This window comes from Pimephales promelas, chromosome 11, assembly GCF_988280905.1.
Source record: "Pimephales promelas chromosome 11, fPimPro1.hap1.1, whole genome shotgun sequence".
In the NCBI taxonomy this organism is placed as follows: domain Eukaryota; kingdom Metazoa; phylum Chordata; class Actinopteri; order Cypriniformes; family Leuciscidae; genus Pimephales; species Pimephales promelas.
Genome location: NC_142779.1, coordinates 10,675,472 through 10,701,475, shown reverse-complemented (window position 1 = coordinate 10,701,475; position 26,004 = coordinate 10,675,472). Strand labels below are relative to the sequence as shown.

The 26,004-nt window shown below is 36.8% G+C and overlaps 1 protein-coding gene across 1 annotated transcript; it reads left to right on the top strand.

Annotated features, from left to right (window-relative positions):
• The first annotated feature begins 1,482 nt into the window (after positions 1–1,482).
• Positions 1,483–18,483, top strand: rab11fip2 (RAB11 family interacting protein 2 (class I)). The gene is made up of 6 exons (XM_039672143.2): positions 1,483–1,723; positions 2,442–3,042; positions 8,823–9,226; positions 9,997–10,345; positions 13,154–13,250; positions 18,107–18,483. The coding sequence occupies exons 2-6, from the start codon at positions 2,690–2,692 to the stop codon at positions 18,335–18,337; spliced, it is 1,434 nt and encodes a 477-aa protein (XP_039528077.2). The 5' UTR covers positions 1,483–1,723; positions 2,442–2,689; the 3' UTR covers positions 18,338–18,483.
• The last annotated feature ends 7,521 nt before the right edge of the window (positions 18,484–26,004 follow it).

Genomic DNA, 26,004 nt, shown 5'->3' with positions numbered 1-26,004 from the left:
GACATTGTTTTGCATTCCTGAATGAATCTGTGTTTTTTAATTGATGGGTTGAGTGAGTGAATAATTTGATGACTCATTTGTAAACAGTCACTTAGCCTATTTCGTTTCTTAATGAATCAGTGTTTTATAATGAATAAGTCATGGAATGATTCAAATGTCTGACTCAACATAAAGTCACTTGTCATCATTAACTAACCATGTAACCTGCAGAAAGAGTCCCTAAAAAAAAACTCCACTACTAATTCATAGTCTGTCTGAAATGTGTAAAAATAAACAACAGGGTGATAAAAATAAGGAACGACTATGTACATTAAACATGGTTTCATTGGTCCATGAAAGGACCATATCTCCAGGGCTTGTATGTAAGGATGTTCTTCCACTCTTCCTTAGCTGTTTCCTGGTGTTTGCAATGAAGCTTAACTGGAAATGGCACATAGAACGGCCTCCTCAGTTTAAGCTGCATTAAATGCATTTTATATGACCTAATATTTCACCTCACCAGGTCCATTTTCATCCTGAGATACAGTCCAGATAAGAGTTATAATCTATGTGTGACAAATGTGCCAGACTCATGCCTCTGACTCTGTTATGTACACAACACTCTGCGGTTATGGCAGACTGGTGGGGATAAGGAGAGAGAAAGAGAATAAAACGAAAGAGCAGGTGTGTTTGGTTAAGATCTACCCGTCAAGTGGGTGACACACACATTTAAATGAATCTCTTATCAGTACCTCAATGTCCCCACTCAAGAAACATTGGCAGACAGTATGTTAACATGGTTGGTTTAGTTTTGTCAAGACCCCCCAATCGACATTTATTGACTTAACTGTCTACAAGACAGGACATTATAAGAATCCCAGATAGCCTGAATGGGACACAGGTGTATGATTCAAAGCGTTAATCTTGATCTTCCCTCTACAACCCCACATTAATTATCAATGTTGATTATATATATATATATATATATATATATATATATATATATACAGTATATATATATATATATATATATATATATATATATATATATATATATATATATATATATATATAATTTACAGTGTGGTAATTGGGACATGCTTTTAAAATGTAGCCTAATCCAGTCTTTACCATTTCACCTGTAGTAAACTATTAATCTGATTTACAGTCTATAATACACCCTACTTAACCTGCGAATTGAATTACTGATGAATGACCTATTAAATTAACAATATGCTATTAACAATAAAAACGAATGCCTTCTAATGATTATAGGCTACTGTAAACTATCTAAGGGTCACTATATAGCACGTTTATTTATCTTTATATAATTGCAATCTTTTACAAACAGCTGTTGTTTATTCCTTTTCCTCTTTTTTTCTTGTCAAAACTGACAAGAAAGGGAAAAAAGAAATGCTCAAAACTCTAATAATCCTCCAAGTCATTGGAATCCCAGGAACAGCGCCAGGCGTGCGTTGATCAAATCCTGTGTTTCTACGGCAACAGAGGAGGAGTTTCCGCTTCGACCCGTGACCGCGTCAGCGGAAATGAGGAACTAGGAAGTCGAGGACAGGACTGATGTGGAATACCACACTTACATTTGTTTAAGATGAAATAGTGTCGATTAAAGCAATTTATTAATTTCCATCTACCACAGATGTAGATACTTGATGCCGGTTCGTTTAAGCAGTCCTCACACATGCAGTGGCGTCGCGAGCTGTGCTCGAAGAAAGATGCTTCAGAGGTAATTATCAGAGCTTTGTGCTGGATGAATGTTTGACAGCAGCAGTAACTGTGGCTAATGATAAAACTAGCTTTGATGCTTCAGTGGTTTTGTACCATGTTGTCTGATTGAATCAAAGGGTAGACCGCGAAGTACTTGATCAGTTTAACCAATTTAACCCATGAACACCAATTGTAAATTGAAATTTGAAGTTGTAAATTTAGATGAAAAATGTAAAATTTCAGGTCTTGATTAAAAAATAAATGAATGTGACAGAACTGAACAGAAAGCTTATTTGAAACTGCAGTTTTTAAAAATAAACAATTTCATATAAAACAACCTATTAATCTACCACATCAATGGTGTACCATATTTCTAGAATAACTCATAGATTTATAGTTATTAGCTTTTGGAATCTTTAGTTAATAGTTATTTTAATTTGTTAATTTTATTTTTTGAATGACGTTTCCCTATACGTTTAACATTTGGTTGACAGGACATAACTATTTTGGATGCAAGTAAATTTGATTACCACAATAAATTCATGTGCACAATGTAAAAAAATGCACATGAGAATAATATAAATAAGTTTGAGATACATATAATAAAAAAAAATTAGCTTTGTTTTTTGTATTATTAAAGTCACTCGTTAACATAAAAATGTTAAATTTGGATCTTATTTGTATTGAAATATAAATTTAAGTTTAATATTTATTTTTCTGTCTTTTTGTCTTTTTAGGTGACCTGAGTTGGAGCGGGGTCAATGCGTGGAGTGTTTTGTAGACGCGTATGTTAAAAGACAGAACGTTTGTAATTATAAATTATGTTCTTCCCACGCTGTTAAACATAACTTTTAACCTTCATCACCTCGTGGTCACTCATTTACTGTGATTAGAAGCTAAACAAAATGCCAAGGCCAAATTGAAGTAGCTATTACGCTTTATCATTTCACACACCAAAAACCATAGTTTTACACTTGAAGTAATCATGTCATTGGGCGAACAGTCGCAGAAGTGGTTTCCAACTCATGTCCAAGCCACTGTTCTCCAAGCCACAGACCTGCAACCAAAGGGCAAGAATGGCACCAATGATGCCTACACCATCATCCAGCTGGGCAAAGAGAAGTACTCCACATCAGTGGCAGAGAAGACCCTCAGCCCGGTGTGGAAGGAAGAGGCTTCGTTTGAACTGCCAGGGCTGCTGATGGAGAGCAATCCAGAGGTTTATGAGCTGTGCCTCACAGTGATGCACAGGTCCCTGGTTGGATTGGATAAATTTCTGGGCCAAAAACTCATCAACTTAAATGAGATATTTGACAACAAGGAACGACGGAAAACTGAGTAAGTGAGCTAATATTTCATTCATTGTTGATGCCAGATCTTTTAATGATTTGTCAACTTTTTAATGCAAAAGCCTCATAGAACTAAACAAAAATATTTTTTCAAATGGAGCCGTTTCACATTTCCAGGTTTTTCAGAAGCGGTTGTCTTCATAGTTGGGTAAACTTTTATAGTGGTGAATGGGAGACAACAGCAAATATCATTTTTGTATTCCCATTTGCTCTAATAGCAAAAGAAAAGAAACAAAACGTTAATTTGAAGCCAATGTACATTACTGCCAATGTAATAAAACAAACTATAGCATATTTAGATTTATTTGATCACTATAGCATATATACATTAATTTTTTTAAACAATGAAAAACTACTAGATGTTGATAAAGGGGGCGCCAGCACAGTCCATGAAAAGGGTCCATAAGCAGAAGTGCGACTTAAAAGAGGAACCTGATACTAAAGCTTTGTCCTTTTTTAGTATTACAGTGAAATTAGTGACTCTGAATGGTGTTTAAACAATCCAGTTTTGCAGCTAATGTTGCAATCCCAACGTAACATTTTTTTTTAATGGTACCAGTGATCGTCACTTCTGTATTTACACAATCTATGCAATTCTTTTGAAATCACTGCCATTTTAATATCAGCCTACATAGACCCTGTGTGCTTGTCTGCATTCTGAGGCCAATAATACTCAAAGAATGAAAAGAATGAAATGTTTTGAAATGACCTGGGCTATTTTTAACTCCTGTAACTTAAACTCCACGTTGCTGACATGGAACTTTAGTGTACCGGTAATGATGTCTTTGTTTTTGAAACCTGTTGTCTGAGTTTTAAATGTCTTTGGACATGCCATTACTGTACAATACCAAGGAAGGGCAACCATCTCATGTTGGCCATTTTGTTCTAGTATGCAACTCAGATAAAGGCCTTTTGACAACTTTTAACGGCAGTTTTGAGTCACAATCCCATGGCGGATTAACCAGTTAAGTGAGGATGATTATTCTGCATGCTGCTATATTTTCCTTTCTTTTTGTCAGGCAGTGGTGACTGTATTCTCTTTAAAGAAACTTAATCATTTTATGTTCCTCCTCTTGTATTTCCAGATGTGACAGGCTACTTTCTGTAAATAAATGTCAAGATTATTTCATTAGTGCGTCTTAAATATTCGGATTTCACTTTTTTAGGCATGTACAGACCAGCAATAGCTTATTTGAGTACTTGGAGAGAAACAGGTATGGCTGGTTGAATTAGAAAAACTTGAGCAGTGCTGCATACCTCACGTTACTGAATGCAGAAAATGACAGAAATTACTAAATGTAGTTTTGAAAATATTACTTTTTGCTTTTATCTACATGCAAGTAAAGTGTAAACATGTTTTGCACTGGAGATCTGTTGATGATTGTGGAATTTAAAATGATTTATTTAACTAAAGAATCTCAATAGTATAGGATTTAATTATCTACAGTTATTGGCCATAATATGAAAAATAATGTTGCATTCCATTTGTCTTTCGGAAGTGGGAAAGTCTGTGGATCAACCATAGCAAATCAGTAGTAATATAAGCTTTGTCCCAATTCAGAGTTTTCATCCTTCGAAGGATGCAGACTTCAAAGGCCATGCCTTAAATTAATAATAATAATTTGTTACATTTATATAGTGATTTTCTTTGTACTCAACATATTGAAGGGGGGATCTCCTCAACAACTACTAATGTGCAGCATCCACCTGGTTGATGCGACGGCAGCCATATTGCGCCAGAACGCCCGCCATATACCAGCTTATTGGTGGAGAGGAGACAGAGTGATGAAGCCAATCAATACAGTGGCGTAGGCAGAAATTGTATTTTGGGTGGGCCAGTGAAAATGTGAGTGAGCCTATCATAGTTTTTCTTAGAAAAAAATGACTTCGATAATAATTAACCTTAGAAAATAGAAAAAATAATGGTAACGCTTCCTTTTACAGTCCAGTTACCCATGTAAATACTATGTACTTACTTATTTTAGTAACTACAATTACTGGGTAATAACTTGTACTAACCCTGAACCTACCCCTAAACCTACCCCTGTTCCATGTACTTACCTTATAATAGCCAGTAGCCACTACTTTCTAGGTAAGTACACTGCAAGTACTGTACTGTAAAAGGAAGCGTTACCAAAATAATAAACAAACTGCAAAAACGGTTACACCTTTTACTCTGCAAATCATCATGTTCAACCAACAGAGCTCTATAAAGGCTGGACAAACCAGTAGAACATAACCTGTCTATTATAACCGGTCTGACAGTTCACCCGAAAGTAAAGTAAGCTAAAATAATAATATCGCAGTTAGATCGGCGGGTAAACCCGCATCAGGCTAACACATTAAATAAAGTTGTTTAGCCATTATTATGGTGCAGACGCTGCTGAAAGTTTTCCTGTCGGAACCCCCAGCAACCATAGCAACCAATAATGTTCCGGAGGGAGGCTTTCTACAACAGTTCCATTTTATTCAGCGGAAACAAACACACATGGCAGTCAACAATAAATCAGATATATATTAATATATTTTCTTAAATACATTTGAATAATAAAAATAAACTAAAATTTTAGTTATTTTTTTTTAATTATCTGTGCAAAAAAAGAGCACAACAAAGGTTTGCTTGGATGCGCCCATCTTAGTTTTCCATCCAAGTAGTCTATTTTAACTAGGGTGTGACATCATTCCCAGCTATGACATTACAGCATAATTATTAGCTTATTGCTGGTATCTGCTACAATACTAATATAGATGCATCCTTACTCTCCTGGATATTACACCACTTCCTCCAAGTTTATACTGTCGGTATGTCTCAATCAGGGCCTGTATTTATTCAATGATAGGCCTACTATGGTGGTGTCTCACCCTTGGGAGGGAGTTACTGTAACTGATTGCTGAGATCATTTTTGTCACTCATGGCACAAATCACTCTACCAACCTTGCATCCCATGGACTCTCAGGGTTTGCAGTCCCCAATGACTCTGTTCTTGCAATGGTTTCCTACTAACTGACGCTAGGGTACAAGAGTCCGTTTCGACATTGGAGTCGACAGACCCTAATTATCGCACACCTGTGTTTGTTGATTGTACGCTGGTTCCCAGCGGCCCTCGCAGAGTGGGAGTATTGTGGTTCCAGGCAGAGGAAGATTTATCTTGGCCTTGACTCCCATGTGAAGAACAGGGGCTGGCTGACTCTCCACATGCCCAGATCAGAGCTCCCTTACTGGGCCTGAGACCAGGTAAACCCTCTTCCCTCGGATCTACAAGCTCCCCAGTGTGTGGATGGTCTTGGAAAGAAACATAATCACCATTCACTTGCTGTGCCATGAAGGAAGAAGAGCACTCAGCAAGATGGCAGCCTGTAACGACCCCAGAGGGAGCAGTGTTTCGATACTGAAGGAGTGTTTACAGTAGTGTTTGCATGAAAGAACTGCGTCTAGGGTGGAAGTGTAAAACTACGTTTCTGCAGGGCTGGTTTTTGAGTGTACAGAGTGTCTTTTTAATCAGTGCTGAGGTCAAAAAAACTGTTTGTACAAAAATATTCAATCCCATTCAACACAGTCTTATCAGGGTTTATTCCTTTTTCATTTGAATATTGGTGGACAGATATAATACCATAAACCAATAATTATTTTCATGTTAGTCCAAAATTAAAATTCTATTAACATTTTTTTTTTTTTGTCTAACACAAAATTCTGTCAAAATAAATTATCAAATACTAAAATCAGTCAATTTAAACACAAGCGAGTTATAATATACAGTATGAAAAATGGTTGGAAAACATAGTTGTACTATCCAAAGGAACACAAAATATAGAACGATAACAACTTTCCAACATCAAAAAAAAAATCTAATAATAAATTTACAGAAGAAAACGAGTTAAATTATACAGTTAATCTGTATCTGTTATTGATTAAAAAATCTTACATCAGTAATTTTTTCAATTTTTTTTTTTCACGTTAAGGAGATAATTATTAGTGTTTTAAATATTAACTTTCTGAGTGTTAAATGACGGCAAAAGGTCATCTAAAAAAATAGGGAAAATGAGCATGCACACAATAAATATACAATATCGGCCGACAAATGTCAAAATTTTAAAATATCGACTTAATAAAAAATATCTTTTGGAATATGCTTTGCCACCATATGTTTGCCTATGCAGGTGTAAGATGATGTATTGCATAATTCACTCATTGAACACTATCCAAATCTCAGTCTAGTACTGAACCTACATTAAGTGTTCACAACTATCATTTCTAAATTAATGATCCTGCTCCAAGTGTCTTATATCGCAGGAGTATCACGCGGCTCTGCTGAAATATTGTCCATTCCATAATCTCCAAATACCGGTGTGAGCATCAATGAACAAAGGCCAGATTTGTGCAAATGCCACCTCCTTTTCACACAGTTACAGCATCAATCACATTACTTCCAGCAGAAAAAAAGAGCAAGAGGTTAAATAAACAGGAGCTGGGGAATGGCCTAGATGGGGGCGTATTACTTCACATTCTTTATGTGGCCCAAACCTTTGCAGTTACCAGGGAATTATGTTTATCCCTGCTATAATATGTGTTCTCAGGAAGGGGGAAGGCTTTCAAATGGACTAAATGGACTATGCTGTGGATTTGTGTGAACTGAAATTGGGTTTCTGGCCAGACAAACACATTGCCCCCATGTCGTTTTTGTATGAATTATACATACAGAGCAAAGCCTGAAAGAGAGTCTTGCCACCAGGGGGGTTTCACAGAAAAGGAGAAGTGAAAGAGTGTGCGGTTTTCTCATGTTTGTTTTTATCAAGCTGTGAAAGTACACTGGAACATCTGCAAATTACTGGCGCATGTAGCACCAGCCTAGCTGTTTCCAATAACACCTAAGAGGCCAACCATGCATGTGACAGGATAAAAAATAAAATAAAAATCTAGATTAACTAGACAACTCCACTAATTGAGTTTTTGAAATACTAGAACTGAAAAAAAAAATCGATTTTTTTTTTTTGGTTATTTACCCAGTTTAAAAAAAAGTATAAACAATAATACATTTTCATAGGAAAAATATATTTCATAGGATGTTTCTTTAAAAAAAATGTTATATATTAGTCAAACATTACATTATATATTGATAAGAAGAGCATGATTGAAAATGCACATGTAAATGGTCCTGCTCTACTCGCTCCAAGTGGGATTCGAACCATTGTCGAACCATTCGAACCATTGTGTGTTAGTCTGTTTCACTCACTCCCCTAAACCTCACTCTCATCTGGGTCACATCAACAAAAGTAGCCGGTCCTACTCGACCCGCTCGGAGCGAGATTTGAACTGGTGTGGGAGGTGGGCACGCTAACAAAGTTCTAAAGATCGCAACCTGGGGAGTGAGGTACGCACAGCTCTTACTGGCCTAAGTCCGTTACACTCACTCACCTAAACCTCACTCTCATCTGAGTCAGGGCACAAAATGTAACCAGTCCTAATCGACCCGCTCGGAGCGGGATTCGAACCCTGGTCTCTGGCGTGAGAGGCGGGCACGCTAACAAGGACTATAAAGACTGCAGCAGCTAGCATCAGTCGTTAACACTCCTCTTTAGACCAGGGGAGTGAGGTTTACACACAAAGCTCTTACTGGCATACATAGTCCAGTCCAAGTGACATCAAGTGTATCTACTCTGTTTGTTAATTTGTCTTTTTTCAACGTTTTCTGTATTTCAGACAGTTTTAATTGATATAATTGAGCTATATGCCTCATACTTCCTGTCTCTCTCTTGTCTCTCTTTTGTCAGCTGGTACAATCTAGACTCACGGCCAGGTAAGAAGAGGAAAGACAGAGGCAAGATTCAAGTTAGCATCCAGTTCATGCGGAACAACATGACCGCCAGCATGTTCGATTTGTCGATGCGAGACAAACCCAGATCGCCGTTCTCCAAGCTCAAAGAAAAGATGAAGGGTCGCAAGCACGACGGTGCCTTTTCAGACACATCTTCTGCCATCCTTCCGCGCTCAGGACGGAGCGAGAGTGATTCTCTGCCAGACCAGCACCCACACCCTCAGGCTGCACCTGAACCTAAGCCAAAACGCTCGCTGCTCACTGGGACGCAGAAACTTTCTGCTGCTCACTCCATGTCTGATCTGATAGGAACTCACTTCAGGCCTAAACTCGACTCTATGAACTCAATTGAGGAGAAAGGTGAGGACATAAAGTACATGGTCTGCTCAAGTAGTTTACTATGCTCAGTATTGCATTTTTATTCTTTTATATTTTCTTTTTTCATGTGTTTAATTATTGTGTCATATTAGCAGCAAAAGGTATTGTTTACTATGGAGTGATGCATTTTTGTTGGCCAACCTGAAATTAAGCATCACCCTGGTTCCCTCGACAAAAACACAATAGGATTTTTCCATTGGCTTTTAGATTATTGTGGAAAATAAGCTGTGACCAACAAAAGTTTATGATTCTTAAACGTATTTTTCACCTTCACAAATGAACAACCAGCGTAAACAACCATAAGTAAAAAGCTAAACTTAGTCCTTAAATAAATTTCAATATAGCCTTTATCATCACCATCACTAAGCTTCTGACAACTCTTTCTGTCTTTATTTTAAAAAACATACGTTTACACTGAAAATTTGAGTTAGAAATTAGAATAGCTTGCAAGAGCAGGATTATAAACACAATAAGGCTTTAAAGCGGACTAGTAAGTAGATGAGATTACCTGTTCAGTGTGATGTTTAATGCCCTCGACAACTTCTGTATTCCCATTTAGCTATCACAAGGGGTATTACTTGTGTATTTTACGTCGTAGAACAAAAAGTGAACTTGAGCTTGTTCACCACAGGCCTAATATCATGCATTTAACCAAAGTGCTAAAATACTAAATTGTCAACTAAACAAATATGTAATCCCTGCTGCACTCTATAGAGAAATGCTAAAGAAAACATTGTCTTTCTCATCCGTAGGGGGCACTGCATCTCACCGACACTCTCAGAGCGATGGATATGGTGTCCCAAACAGCGACGTGCCATGTGACCCCTTTTCCGACATCGGAGACAACATGCCCCAGAAGTTCGCCACTCTCCCTCGAAACCACAATCCCTTCGAGGGAGATCAGGGGATGATGTGGGGGGCAGAGAAGAGAGAGAAAAAGGAGAAGCTCGGTCTTCTGGGCAGAGTGACTGGGAAGAAGGAAGGAAAGAAAGCAGCCGCTGGAGCACGGACCGGAAGCTCTGGAGACCTGCGATCTCCAAACCCCTTTACCAATGAAACCTCAAGTGAAACCAACCCTTTCATATCACACTACAGATCCAGGTACAGTTTGTTTTTAGCCATTCTTAAATTTGTTTATCAAGCTTTCATTATAGTTACTTGCCATTAGTATCTTGTTTTACACCTTACTGTTCAATGAGGAAAAATTGAATCAATAATTCAAATTAACAATCAAATAGATATTTAAGTATTATACATAGTACTATAATGTAATATAGATCATATTAAAATTATTGCTGAGTACTAGTAGTACGTCTGCCAATGTCATTACCAACTTCTGCTCTTTTCTCAGTAGAGTTAGGTGAGGACAGTCAAGCACTTAATGTTTATCAGAGAAAGTCTGTCATTAGGAAGACCTTATCGATGTCATTAGGCCCAATCCAGGCTACAGGGGCCTGACCAAGTCACAGTAATGAGATCTGAATGAGAGATAGACCATTCAATTAACAATTTATCTGCCCGTAGCCTACCAGGCCGCTCATCCTCTCAGATTACTCTCTCATCTTAAATCAAAGGTCTTCCAGGGGTCACGGGTTAGCTGAAAAGACATTTAACAAACATTCTTAATGTTGTCTAGTGTACAAAGATATCTGATCTTTCCATCCTTATACATTAGCTGACTTTTTACAACCAGTATCCTTAATGTATCCCATCCATTCACAAGTTTTTATCATTAAAGGATCGGACCATTACTCATAACGGTACGCCCACGTAAGCTTAAAGTCAGTTTATTTTCCTGCAAGTTGCAATGGTGTTTGACTTTTGTGGTTTGGGTGGAAAAAATGTCAACTGGTTAAATTTCCTAGTTTCCCGTTATGATTATTTTATGATGCAACCTTTAGTATAATCTGCAAAATATCGACAGGCAAGCATTTTCAGTGTAGAGATAACAGTGTAATGGATTTTTATACATTCCAGGATTATATAAAATTTAACTGAAGTGTGGTTAAAAATGTGAAGCTGTTTTTGCTTCGATGTTAGACTTATTCATCTACTACAGTATGTGTAGTTTTATTAGAATACAATCAAACATAATAATGTTATTATAATATATAATACTAATCCTATATACCGGTAGTAATATATCATTTTTTAACAATTTTATAAATCTATTTGTAACTAGATTGTCTTATAAAGATTAGTACATCACATACAATATACACACTATTGTGTAAAGGAAAGGAGATTTGGGGAAAGAAATGAAAACAAGCAAGGACACATTAAACTGATCAAAAGAGTCACACAAGGTTTTTTTTACCAAAAAAAAAAAAAAAGATCTTTCTTGAGTGCACCTATTAAAGGTTCCTAATTTTGTTTCGGATGTCTCCTGCAATAGGTTTACATGTATCCAAAGTCAAAAACATGTTGATTTTCTCATAATATAGATTGTAGAATCACCTCTTTTCTCACAGGATCTGAAACGGCTTGATCAAGGATCCGGTCTCTTTACTCTCCTCCTTTCCTAGAGGATACTCTGCTCTGATTGGTCAGATGGCCCAACCTGTTGTGATTGGTCTAGCTTACAATATGTGTCTGAAACAAAACGTCCATAACCATATCTGATTGTCGAAGATCTCAAAAATGAAGTATATTACAGCATAGCAGTGGCAAGATAAACAGAGCACCATCGTCAAAATGAACCCAGAACATCCAAATCTCAAACTTTTTATCCTGTTACAGTTTACCACTTAATTTTAATATAAATTAAGTTGTTCTTGTTGTACCAGCTGTGGTCTGTATGTTAATGAAGTTGAGACACCCCGCTGTCTGAGAACGTTCTCTGTGTCCCACACCCATTCCCATTCTACAATTGATGATGCCCATTGGCTAATGATGTGATCAACCCAAATGGTGAACTTCACTTCCTTCATCTCTATGATAATCAAGCCATTTTGGGGATGATCTTATTCTAAAATATACTGAGTGGAATCTGGATCGCAATACACAGTGATTACTGTCGGTTTTCATTCTTGAAATTAAGAAACCAAATGGGGTTTCCACAAAAAAAAATTTTTTAGCTATAATAATAATAATAAGAAAAGTTTATTGAGCACCAAATCAGCATAATTAGAATGATTTCTCAAGGATCATTTGACACCGAAGAATGGGGTAATGTTGTTGAAAATTCAGCTTTGCCATCACATGAAGAAACATTTAAAACAGATTAAAATTGAAAACAGTTTATATATATATATATATATATATATATATATATATATATATATTAACAGCATTAATGTTTACTGTATTTTTGATCAAGAGACTTTGAAAAACATTTTTATTATTTTGTTATTTACCGACCCTAAGCTTTTAAATTTTTGAAATGAATGAGGAAATTAAGATGTACACCGTTACTGTGCTATATAAAATTGCTCATACTGTGGTATATGATTTTGGTCGCACCGCCCACCCCTACTGTTTGAGCCGTAACTGCCGGCAAACCCTTTGCTGTGGTTAGTGACCAATTGTTAGGAAATGAAAAGTAGACTGGCTGTTTTGCGTGTAAGGGGGTGTCAAACCATTTCCTGATCCTCTGTTTGTCACTTTACTAAAGGTCAACTCAAAAATTATATCAAACTTTTGCTGGCAAGTAGTAGTTGCGCTAGAGGATTTGATGCGTTTTATGACAGTACTCGTTAGTGTTGAGCAAGATTTCACCAGTATTGATAGGTCAGAACATTTAATTAATGACTTGTGAGATAAAAAAGGCAGAACTCTTTTGTTTCAATTCTCACTATTAACTAGTTGCCTATGCATGCATATTACCAGGTGGTTTGGAACACAATTTACACATTTATTGGAGTAAAATTTAATCTGACATTTTTTTTTTCTTTTCTTTTTTTTAAACAGTGACAACATGAGAAAACCCACTAGTAATGAGGACCTTACTCAGAGATTCAGAAACTCTCCTGAGAAGAAGCATGGCATGAAAAATGCAAGAGAACAGGTACGTTCATTCAAAAGAAATATTGCACACTCCATTTATTTTATGCTTTACACTATTGTCAATACCAATAATGTTGAATTATGTAACCACACTAAATGTAAGAATATTATTTTCCATTTCTACGCATTGGTAAACACTGTACTTTCACTTTGTCACTGTCCAGTCTGTCTAGTGCTTTAAGTTGCCCAAAAGAGGTCCTGGACGGTACTCTATTAATAATTTGATTTTTTTCCCCCTCCTCTCCTGAGGTAACAACAACTATATTGAAGGGGTTTTATAAACAGCAGTCAACAGACAACTTTATAAAAAATAATAAAACCTTTTATTAGTTTGTGGATGTGCTTGAGCTAGAAAGAGCTACCTAACATTAATAAAATTTTTAATGGAACAGTAGAACATGTCTTGAAGATGGTTAATTTCTTTAACCCTGTCTGAAAGACAATCCGGCTTCAGTTCAACGATTTGGGAAAATAAAAGTATGGGCTATTATTTGAAGTTGTACGGTACTCAGAGTCTGAAGCCAGGAGAGCATATTAAGTGTTCATGGTATTTGTATTTTAACCGAGCAGCTATGGTTGCGTTTCACACACCGTCTCCGGACCACGTTGAGTTGACACCATAGACAACGGCAAAAGAAATGCATGTGCTTTTCACTAGTAAAACCCGAGGGTGTATGGGCAATGTAGTCTCTGTTCTCGGTGGGTCGAATTAGGAAGCGTGCGTTGTGAAGGGCGCTCTGAAAAGCAGCAGCACAGCCAAAGGATTAAAACAGATGTGCACCGTGTACCGGCCCACTTAAAGCACTGAGTCTGTCCAGACACAGCTTGAGCACATTTCTCACAAGTTTTCCAAACTTGCCCAAAGTTTTAATTGGTCATTTATTCCAGCCCTATTATACATGGAAGTTGATGATGTTGATCTCTGACTGAGTATCACTTGTGGCGCTCTGCTTGGAGGCCCATTTATCTAATTAACAGCTGAAATGGGTGGTCATCGTCTTTGATCTGCATGTAATTTGAAGTAGTGTGATGTTATTAGTGCGCTTCCATTTCGTTAGTGAACCATCTTGGACAGTATGTTCTCTCACTCAATAATTGGAAATCTAATCATTAATAATACGCAATTTGTCACTGGTCTAATTTTACACTGTAGGTCAAACCACGGTCAGTATTAAACGTGGAAAGGAGCCCTCTCTCACGTTGTCATAATTATACTGATTGTGATCGTCATCGTGTCCAGCGCAGAGTAATGTGACGTTTGCTTGTCTGCTGTGTGAGAATAGCTGCTGAAGTGATGTTGAAACTGGAGACGCATTGCTGAAAATGGCTTTCCTCACCCATTTTTGAGGTTATGTTAACACTGCATCCGTGAAATAGTGTCTCTGGCACTCTAAGGCCTTAATTAAAGGATGGGGGGTGGGGGGTGGGAGAGTCGGCCGAGGCATTTCAAAGGACTCGGAGTTTTAGATTTTCAACGCAAAGGCTCTCATTAGTGCTCATAATGAGACAACTGAAGAATGCCAAGTGGAAGTCTTATCTCTCCCACACTCCTGATTGCCTAAATCTGCTCATCAGCTGCTTGCCAGTTCATGGTCATTTCCTGGGCTCTTTTCCTGCCCCCGTTTGCTTGTGCCCTGGTGGTTTTGCTATTCATGCAGCATCTCTTTCTCTAAATCTTCCTTTGATTCAGTGTTTGCTACTTTGTATGTGCTAGAAAGTGTTGTTTTGGCTTGCATTGTCTGTTGATCTGAATTACCAAACAATCAACTCAAGCACACCTAAAAATGTTTAAATTTTATGTTCACCAAAGGTGTAGTTCATCGCATTAACTAAACATTCCACTAAATTCTTTTTGCCTTATTTTTGAGCGATAAATCTTTTTTTTCTTTTTCTTTTTTACAATAGATTCATTCTGCAAATGTTTTTCTTGGAAAGTTTACCTTTTTCCCTTTAAAATAAATTCTACTTGGTTTACTATTGTGTTATCTAATGCAATGACATTCACGTTTTGATTTACGTCTCTAAATGCTTTTTAGGGCCACTGTATTTTTGCATTAGTTTCTAGAATGGCAGTTTTATGGAGTCAAATTTGTTCTGCTGTTTCCTCAGGGAAAAAGAGAAGGAATGTTTTGTTTTCATTACCGTAATCTAAGGAGGATAATCGTAATCAAAGTGTCACATGTATAAACATCTGTCCGATATGGTGGATCAAGTTCAAACCCAGAAGCAGTTCAGATTTTAAAAGTGTTGAGGCTTCCTGCATAGTATTATTTTCTAACAAGTGGAATGTATTAGTCTTACATTTAATATTATACATTATATAAACACAGGTTTTAATTTTTTAATTAGATTTATAATCACTCATAGGCTACCCATAAAATAATCGAATGTGTTTAATTCACTTTTCAAAAGTTAAAGCTGCAGTATGGCGTTTTTCCTCTTTGTCGCCATCTCTGTTCGAAATCTGCAATTGCAGTCATTCAACATCAACTTTTCGTGAGTTGTACTTCGACACTCAACTCGGCACAGCGTGGATGAACACAATGTTAAAGGAGACTGTGAGGCTGTCAGTCACTGGCATTCGCAATCACAGATTAATCTTTTTGATTATTATTTATGACGAACATAATAATTTTCACCGGAAAATGTCATCTGAACTAGTAAGAAACATCCACTTTTGTTCTGGTTCTGACATTGCAGTAAATCACACTAATTAAACCTAAAAATCGCTTATATCACGCAAAACCGTGCAAAATATACTTTGTTCTCAAATTGTTAACAACGTCTGCATTGCGTGACTACATGTAATGTCCTTCCGATATGTATCCTTGTTTTCGCATGGGTTTTTTTTATCTTTTTTTCTTGCAATTGCAAGTTATGAAGTCAGAATTGCTGCATATAAACTCGCAATTCGCCTTTGGCTAAGCCACGCCCTAGAATGTAGATTTACCAAGAACGAGCTCACACAGAGGTCCGACACTTTTTGACAGCGCTCCATTGACTTTCAACACAGGCGTCTCATATTTTTGGTCTCGGCAGGCTTTACCGTCGTAGTTTTATCAAAAATATGGTTAAACATTGTGCCTGGGGCATTTGTAACACAGATACGTGTTTCCCAGAGAGGTTGGAGGGGGTGTCCGTTTTTTTCCTTCTCAAAATCGAAGTCAAATCCTGACAAGTGTCGTCTTTGAATTAAACTGTGTGGACGTCCAGAGTCAGCTAAACCCCTCAAAGATCAACAAACACATCTTTTTTACTTCTAACCTTACTGTGAAGTTATACTAGTTAGACCATTTTATAATGTTTTAGGTTATGATTTCGGTTCTCATAACGGTAGTTGATACGCTAGCACACGCTGCTAATAAATGCAACGTTATACTCGTGTAATAACGATTGGATTATAGAAGTGAATAGAGACCTACCCAGCTTTGCACAAGCAGTGTTGCTCCCTTAAATTGTTATTCCCAGCCTACGTCTCGATTTGTATATGCGGTGGTTCATTTTTTGACTGTGACCTGTAAGTTAACGTTATGCTTTTGCCTCTATTTTGGATGACGAGTTGTTTCTTGCGTTTCACTTGTATGTCTTGAATATAGCCTTCGAACGCATATTGCGGCCCCTTTTGACTACTTCTATAGGGCACTTTATTTGCTACTTTATAAAAGTTTGATAACATTTCAGCAGGAAGAGCTGTCACAGCAAGCCATGTTGATACCAAACCAGAGCCCAGATAAAGTTTGACGGAAGTAGCAACAGTAACTAAGGGGGGCGGGGCTTAGCCAAAGGTGAATTGCGAGGAATAAAGTCAGAATCGCAAATCTGACTTTATAACATGCAACTGCAACTTTATTATATGCAATTCTTAGAAAAAAAGTCTGAATTGCAAGATAAAAAGTCAGAATCGTCAGATAAAAGGGTGCAATTACTTTCTTTTTTTTTATTCAGTGGCGGAAACTTCCATACTAACCACCATCATTAAACTAACCAAAGAAATGTTATTTAAAACGTCCCAGTTAAAACCTTATTTAATTACCTAATATAGTCATTTATTATAATAATTTGCATCAAAAAAAAATATTAAGGACTTAAATTTCTTTTCCTTAAACACCCAGATAACCTTATCAGAGTAGATTTGGTACGAGTGCTTCGTTTCGGGAGCTATTTGGAGTGTTTGGTAATTAGATGAGTTTCAGGTCTGTGTCCTGTTGTGTTGATGTTGATTTTGGGTGGCAGATTTATTGTAATTATCTAAGCGTCAGTAATTAAGCAGGACTGAGAGACATTGGCTCATATTTTGGCAACAGTGAAATGGATAAGCTCTTTGAGAGATTTTATCAACTGACTGCATTTAGTGCTTGTTTTCACCTTGACAGCAAAAACGTGTGAATTTGTCAGACGCATGATAGCAGATGAGCAAATGTTTCTAAATTGCAATGGTTAAGTCCGATGCAGACACTTCTCATGTCAACACATAATCACTGTTTGAGAGAAATGAGGCTTGAACGTTTAGAGCAACACCTTTAATAAAAGCTCATTTATCAAGTGAGTTCTGTTTTGAAGGAAACATTGACATGTTTATTTCACTATTATCTTTTACCCTATTTATTTTGTCCAGCTACTACTGTATGTGGCATTATTGCCTATCCTCTTGTCCGTTTTACAAACCAATGTGAAGTGTTAAATTAACACTGTTTCATGTCGAAAGTTTAGCACAAATATCAAATTATAGGTCAAAAGATGATTGATTTACACACTTCAGAGAACACTTTGAATTCCCAGCATATGAGCAATCAAGTAATGTTTTTAATACATGATAAATTTAACAATCATATGTCATCTGTTCTTCCTCACACATAGGAGCCTGAACATCTGCGTGCGAATATGGCGGCCTACAGCAATCTCTCCTTTGAGGAAGTTGTGCAAGAGCTCATCAAGCAGAAAGAGGTGGTAAGAAAGAAAGATGCTCATATTCGGGAGCTGGAGGACTACATTGATAACCTGCTGGTCAGGGTTATGGAAGAGACGCCCAGCATCCTGAGAACACCCTATGAGCCCAAGAGAAAAGCTGGGAAGATCTCGAAGAAGTAAAAGATCTCAGAAGCGCTGGCAAAATATGTATTTCTTATAAAAGGACAATGCATTGTTGAGAACTTGTGACAGAACGCAAGTTTATTCTTTCACACACGGACACATAAATGTCATTCAGTTACTCTAGGGTTGCAAGAACAACCGAATGTTGTGAAAAAAGACGGGCACTAAATGTGGAGATGCCAAATGGCCTTTTTCGTATTGCGTAAATTGTCCATAACTTTATTTAGATTTTTTTTAAGGTTCCTGTGAGCTGTTCACTAATACTTGTGAATGGAACCGTTTTTAAAAATATTCATAAGCAGCCATTTTTAGTTTAGAGCGGCGTTTTGGTGCGAGGAGACCAATGTTGTGTCTATACCGAAAATAACTGTGTTTAAGTTGACTTTTTCGTTGAATTCAGTCAGTATAACATAATTCCGCACTTAATACTCTTAGTAGTACTGTGTTTTTGTAGTTATCACTGGGATGGACTGTCCATATGAGGCCTTTGCTGTGATTGAATTCGTTGAATTTGCTGTGACTGAATTCACACTGCAAAAGCTGTACCAGATCAATTGATGTACATGTTTGTCCTACAAGGAAACACTTAGATTGATGGTACCATGTGACATGGAAGTGAATGTTTACTGGATGTTTTAGCACCAAGGCGGATTGGTTTACTGAAAGACCAGGCTGGGTTTGACAGGGTAACTCTCCTATCGCTCTTGATGGTGTTTACACTGTAGACACTGAGTGATCAGACTCTTGATACTGGCATGTGTTTAGTGCCATAATGATACGTTAGTTGCAGAATGTTGGTAATGAGACCTTTTGGTACTTTTTCAGAGCATACGTCTATGAAATAATAGACTGGTACACTACTAATTATTTATTTTGAGCTTGAGTGTAATGAGCAAAATGTGTATGTGAATAACACTGTTCACTTTACAAGCAACTTTACTAACACAAGTCCAAGAAACAAACTGCCTCTGTGATGTCTAGTGACAACGGCAGTGTAGAAATGAGCATCGGGTCTCCAAAGACTTTATTCTGAATGTCATTCTGTTGAACTGGAATGTACTGATGCTCCATATCTTCAGTATACTGCAGGACTGTCAAAAACACGTGGACTGCCTACAGTTGACTACACCAAAGTGTTGACGGTTTTTGATTAAACTTAAGCTAAGTCGGTCGGTCAGTCAAGCATAGAAGTGTTAACTTCTTTTAGCAACTATTGGAACTTAATTTCTAACTTTTAACCGAGCAAGTTTAGCCCATTTAAAATTGAAACCACAGCAAATAACTGATTAAAGTGGGAAGTCTGAACAAGTATTTAGTTCAAAATCCCTCTTTATACAAACATTTCAGTCGGTTTGATTTTATTACAAGCAAAACAATCATGAACAATGTTGACACGGTTTACAGATTTACAGACTCTGACATTGTACTACATTTCCAATTCCTTTTCTTATCTTCTCATGTGGTGAGAAAATGACTTTGGCTGTAGGTCTTGGTAATTGAGCATCTTTTTCGCACCTTAGGCTGGTAAGATGGCCTGGAGCATCTGTGTAGTGAAATACTGTACAACAGTGGTGCATGCGTGCATCAGATACTAAATTATGTACATTTGCGAAAACTAGAAAGATGAATTTAACTGTAAAATAATCGGTTCTAATGTGTTAGCCCTTCATGTGAAGACCGAAAACTGATACCGGGCAATTCTTTTGACCATAATACCCTTTTTTATGTTTATTTGATGGAAACACAATAGTGTATACTCTCTCTATATAGCTCTGCAGAAAGCTTCCCAGTTGTAGTTTTTCTTATTAACACGGCAAAACACTGTGCTGGAAAGGACACATCATCTACTATATTGGGTCAGAATGAGCAAGCGTTGTATCCAAGTTATAAATTATTGTTTTATTTACTTACACTTTAATATGTATTTGGAGAGGTTTACATGTGTGTAATTGACGATTCATGTTAAAATCATTCAGTGCCACTTGCAGTGTTACACAGTGCTGCTATTAAAACCCTGTTTTTTTTCTAGGTTTTATGCAAGAAGTTGGTCTTTAGTTAATTTTTTTTTCTGTACATGCTAAATTTTTAACCTTTTTAATATGCATAACCCGTTTATTTACAAATTTCACACAATATGTTATAATACGCTGGGCTTAATTACATTTTTATTAATGATCTTTCAGCATTATATTTGTCACCAGCCCAAAAAATGTTCCATTGAATGTGATTCAGTTCAGGAAAGTAATTAGCTGAAGAGTAAAGTTTGTTATAATAGAGTTAACTCACCATCTCAGCTTATCCTTTTTTTTTCTTTTCTTTTTTTTCCCCTTTTTTTATTGATCTGGACTTCTATGCATTATGCTTTAATTTTCTTCTCGAGCTTTCGATCAAATAAGGTACAAAACTATTTTTGATTTGCTGTAGATCTTATTGTTGGGCAGTTAAGGTGTTTTGCCTCCCATGAACAGTATGCATTGTTGTATTTTTCACATATTCAGCCGAGCACTTTCCTTCTCCTCTCCGTTTTGTCTCATTGAACTGGAACTGCTATGCATCTCTCTCCAGAGCAAATCTGTGTGGTACTCTGAATGTATTTTGACCAATCAGCAATGTCTGTAATCACACAAACAGTGTTGATCACCCTGTGTAGATATTATCTAGCACTTCTTTTATCACTTTTTACAGTATATACAGCTGTAATGACAATTATACATTGTTTGCCTTCACTCATATTTACAGAATAATGGTCGACACATTGTACGTGGTTTCACTGTGGTTGATTATCAAGAAGACATATTTGTTTTTGTTTTTTTAGAATAAGTACTTTACCTGATAAATTCATGGATTTAATTGTCCAAATGTTAAGACTACCTTTTTGTTATTACAAAATGAGTTTTTTCTTCTTCTTCTGATTCTCTCATGGCTGTTGATCTTTGATTTTAAACTTTTCATTGTTGTTTATTTAGCCGTTTATAGTTACTTAAAGCTTAATGTTTTTAGGTTATCATGTTTTTGTATGCTGCTATTTTTCTGTATTATCCTAACAGATAGTTTAGGTGAATTTAGCTTTGTTGAGACAAAAAAAAAAAAAGATTATATTTGTGATTTTAGCAAAGGATAGTAGCAAGACAAACATGAAATTAAAACATATGAAAGCCACAGTATCTTCAAATAGAAAATAATATTTGAATATCAATTTTTTTTTTCCACTTGGTGTCTTGTATACATTAATCTCTGGTGCTGCAATCATATCTAATAAGTTACCAGTTTTTCAGTATTCTGCATCATATATGTTTCAATTGATGTAAACTACTTTCTACTCAGACACTCCTTCCTTTAAAATACTTATTTTCCTTCAAAAACTTGAATTTACAATAGTGTGTAATTAACACTACTTAGAATATAGAATTTGACCCTAGGAATTTGCTTCTGATCATAAGCAAGTTCGAGACACTTTCCTGTTGGGTGGTTAAACATTTGCATAGTGTAGTTATTGATGATTCATCCAGAAGTAACATGTCTGTCTTTGCATTCTTGGCATGCGGCATGAATGAGTGTAGAAGAGAGAGCTGAGTGTATTGTCTATGTGTACCTACCGTACAAAAGGGGAAAAATGATGGTACAGCCCATTTCAATAAATCTCCTGTACTTCATGACGTGTCTTTTATTGCTTTGATATACGTGTAAAAGCTTCACGCTCCATGCTAGGTAAACTCAAATATTATTTGACAACAATTGCTCTTCACCACGCCAGCATTTAGTGTGTATCTGTATTTTAATATACCGCGAGCCACTGGTGTCCACATCAACATATCCGTTACATGGAAATTCATTAGGCTTTGCAATTATCTCTCGAAGCGGAGGGATTTTAGCTTTCTATTTGCATTACACTGCGTACCTCACGGATGTTGTTTCTTTCAGGGAAATTAATGGGAAGGAAATTCTCATGCCCGCCCAAACAAATAAAATAGCCTCTTTAGTGACAAGGTAGCTTGTTAAACTTCTCACCTCATTTGTTTATGAGTAACAGGAGTGTGTGTATGCGAACGGCTGCATGTACGAGTGCCACTCAAGCTGTTTACCATCTCCTCCTCCTGAGGAGCAGTATCATTGCTCTTCATTCACAAGACCGGGCGCTTTACAATCAGCCCAGGGTCCTCCACGTCTCCGATTTGGATGAAAATGGAGCTTTTTCAGACGAAATGAGATGTAGATGAACAGAATTCCCCATTGAAACAGAACGCTTCTCAAAGCAAGGATTTCCAGTAGTTCATTCAATAAGAAACAATGTGCTGTGCCTGACAGATGCTTAAAAGTATTCAAAGAGCTTTTTCGGTCACTAGCGGTGTAGATTTATTTTTAAGGTTTCACTCAAAAAATTGATGATTTTTGCTGCTTTTTGAAATTGCTTAATTAAAATGAGCTTAAGCAAATCAATTGCTATACATTTTGTCCAAACTTAATTTGATTGTGTTCAATCTACTTAAATATGTAAAATTTAAGATTGCTTAATCCGTTTGTGTTGGATTACATGAATGATATGTGTTGCATTAACTGAAACTGGGCTGTGCTTGTTAGTTCCCAGTATGCTTTGCATATGGCTGAATTAAGAGAGAATAAATGCCTAAATTAAGTGTTTTTTTATGTGTTTTTGAGAAAATGAGAAAAGGGGAAGACTTTATAGTGCGTAATTGTGTTTAATGTTCAATTACATTGCAATTATTAGTACCATTTAAATTACAGTGGGTTACCATTGTGGAGAAGAGTGGAGCATTTGGTTAGGCTGAAACCCGATTCAGCAATATTTTCAGTAAGTGTTTTGGTTGATGAAGCATGTGAAAGTTATACTTTAAGATTCTAATATGTGCTATTTGTAGCTAATACTTGGTTATAGTCTAGAAATGTATTAGTGTGACACTAAAATAAATTTTATTGTATTAGATGTATGAATATTATGAATTTGAATACCTGAACCATATCAGGGATCCTTTTAAATTCACTGACAATATGAAGCTGCGCCCAACCATTGTAAATAAGTTGAATCAACCTTAATACATTAAGTTGGAATAACAGAATTGGATAATGCTGAAATAAAGCAAGTTAATCATGTGGAAAACCTTTCCATACTTTTTTTTTATGTTCATTCAAAGAGTTATTTTTTTGAGTGCAGGCGAATAGGAAACCATTAAAATATAGTCCATAAGTCTGGATGAAAAAATAAAACTGTGTATGCATGCATTCTTTCATTTAAGTTTATTTGTTAAATATAATGACCTTGCTGAGTATTTAAACTGGTTAAAAGTCAAAATTATAGCATCAATTATAACATAAATCTGTAAATGTGTGAATTTTCACAGTTTGCGGCGTCTTGCTTTACATGTGAGATATATTTCCATGCTTGCTCAATGACTCCACAATCTATATATCATTTTTCTCACACATTTCTATGGTAAACAATGGAAAACAATGATGTACATGTTTAAAAGTGAATTAAGTGTCCAAATACTTCCTGAGGTCATTGTAAATGTTCCACTGTGTACCACTAAAGTTAATGGTTATGCAGCATTAGACACAGATGGTGGAAGGTGTAATGTTTAATGAGGTGCACTGTGGATCATTTTAGGCTGGTAATACATTAATTACCCTTTTTGAAGGACATCTAAAAGCCAGTAGTTACATTCATTACAGCATAATGTTTTTCCCCTCTGAATCAGAAATGTGATCTTCTTTTGGTCAAGTCAAGTGTTTGTAATCTGAAATCTTTTTTGCTAACTTTTCATGAATTAGCAATGACTAACGCTGTATATGTTTACATCTCATTTTCATCTGCTCTAATAGGAACAATAACTTCAACACATTCATTGCGAGATACTGTTTCGTTTTATGTAGTGTCCAGTGGACGTGGCACGCGTCACATCCCATTCGGCCTGAAGCCCATAAGGACAGGGTTTTATATGATACATGATAGCACCTGCTTGTGATCATAAATTACAAGACGGACAGCCGTGGTTCGAGCTCACCTGGCGGCGCGTGTGTTTACAGGAACACGCGTGCAGGTGGAGGCCACCCACAGTTCATCTGTGCTGGTGTTAAAAATGGATGGGCGTCATGGCGCAGGATCGGTGACACACGGCACACGTCCATTCAGAGAGAAACACCGGCAGCAATTGCTGCGACAGGATGTTCGACAAGTGAAACTCAACACATGGATGAGCTGTTCGGAAATGACAGGCCGTCGGCCCCTCCTTATGGCTCAAGCTCTGTCTAAACCTGACCTAACATAAGCCAGATGTCAATGTTAGCTTCCACTGGGGCTTCCATCCTGCTCTATAGCTTTAGGAGAGAACAGTAAGTTAATCTGGCAAAGCACTTGGTTTATAGGGGAAACCTGCACGCGGCAAGGTGTCAAATGAGCCTCTCAGCGCTAGGATGGGCACCCATCAGGCCCTATTGTGTTTTCCATTGTGTGCTTGATTGGTGCCACGTGTCCTGGATCAGGTGAACAAAGGCCAGATGACACTCTGAGGTGCAGGACGAGGGGAAATCAGACTACAAGACAATTAAAAGACAAGGAGGTGCAAGGACCTGAACCAAAGCTAAGGGAAAGCAAAGAGAAATTCAAAGCTGATAAAGTTTACAAAAGAGATCAGGGCCAGTGGAAGACTTTTTCAAAACATTTTTAGAGAACTGCAATAAGGAATGACTTCATTTATCAAGAGATTTTTAGAACTTTTATTAAAATATTGGAATATAATCAAAGGGATAGTTCACTTTGAAATTAATTTTTGATATGTTTTAGCTTACCTCAAGGGCATCCAAGATGTAGGTGTCTTTGTTTCCGCAGCATTTTCAATTTTGACATTTTTTGGTCAAACCGTTGTTGTCTGTCAGTCATATAATGCAGGTCTATGGAGCCTACCTCAAAGAGCATCCACAGAGAAGTCAAAATTAAACACGATTTAATGACTTGTAAATGTAAGTACACATTGATGGCCTAAGACACGAAACGAGCGGTTTGTGTGAGAAAACGAACAGTATTTATATAGTTTTTACCTCTTATTAACAGCCGTCGAACTGATCTGAATCAAGGGCCCGTTTCAATAAGGAGGTTCAACCAACTCTGAGTTAAAGCTTGAACTCTGAGTTGACTTACCCTGAGATGGGAAACTCTGAGTTTTCGGTTTCAGAACAGCTGAAATCAGTTATTTCAATCAACTCTGAGTTGACTGACTCTGAGTTAAGCATATAAAAAGCCATTATCAATGGAGCGCAGATATTATGAGTCACCATGGCAACAGCGCCAGACAAAAAGAGGTGTTGGGTGTGGTTAATTACCAAGTAATCTAAATATTGTAATTTGATTAAAGGGATCACTCTTAATTCTTCTGTATTTTAAAATAAAATATGATGCAATTACATTAAATAGGCTACTGCATAAACTACAGACCAATTCAGTATAAAACAATAGTGGATTTAACATACATTTTTAAAAGGTATATTTTTTATGTAACCTTCTCCCTCTACACACTTTGATCAATTCAAGAATAATTCATGCAATTGTATATTGTTAATTTGAAAGAATTAAAAGTGCAGTTTCTTGTTTCTCCTCCTTGTATTGTTCAAGTGGTTGAGGTTGATATAGGATTTAGCAATTAGTAATATGT

Excerpts from the sequence above, each read along its gene's own strand:
- rab11fip2 (XM_039672143.2), top strand. The coding sequence starts at position 2,690 with ATGTCATTGGGCGAACAGTCGCAGAAGTGGTTTCCAACTCATGTCCAA. Across the intron at positions 3,043-8,822 it reads AAGGAACGACGGAAAACTGA|CTGGTACAATCTAGACTCAC; the intron begins GTAAGTGAGCTA and ends CTCTTTTGTCAG. Across the intron at positions 10,346-13,153 it reads ATATCACACTACAGATCCAG|TGACAACATGAGAAAACCCA; the intron begins GTACAGTTTGTT and ends TTTTTTAAACAG.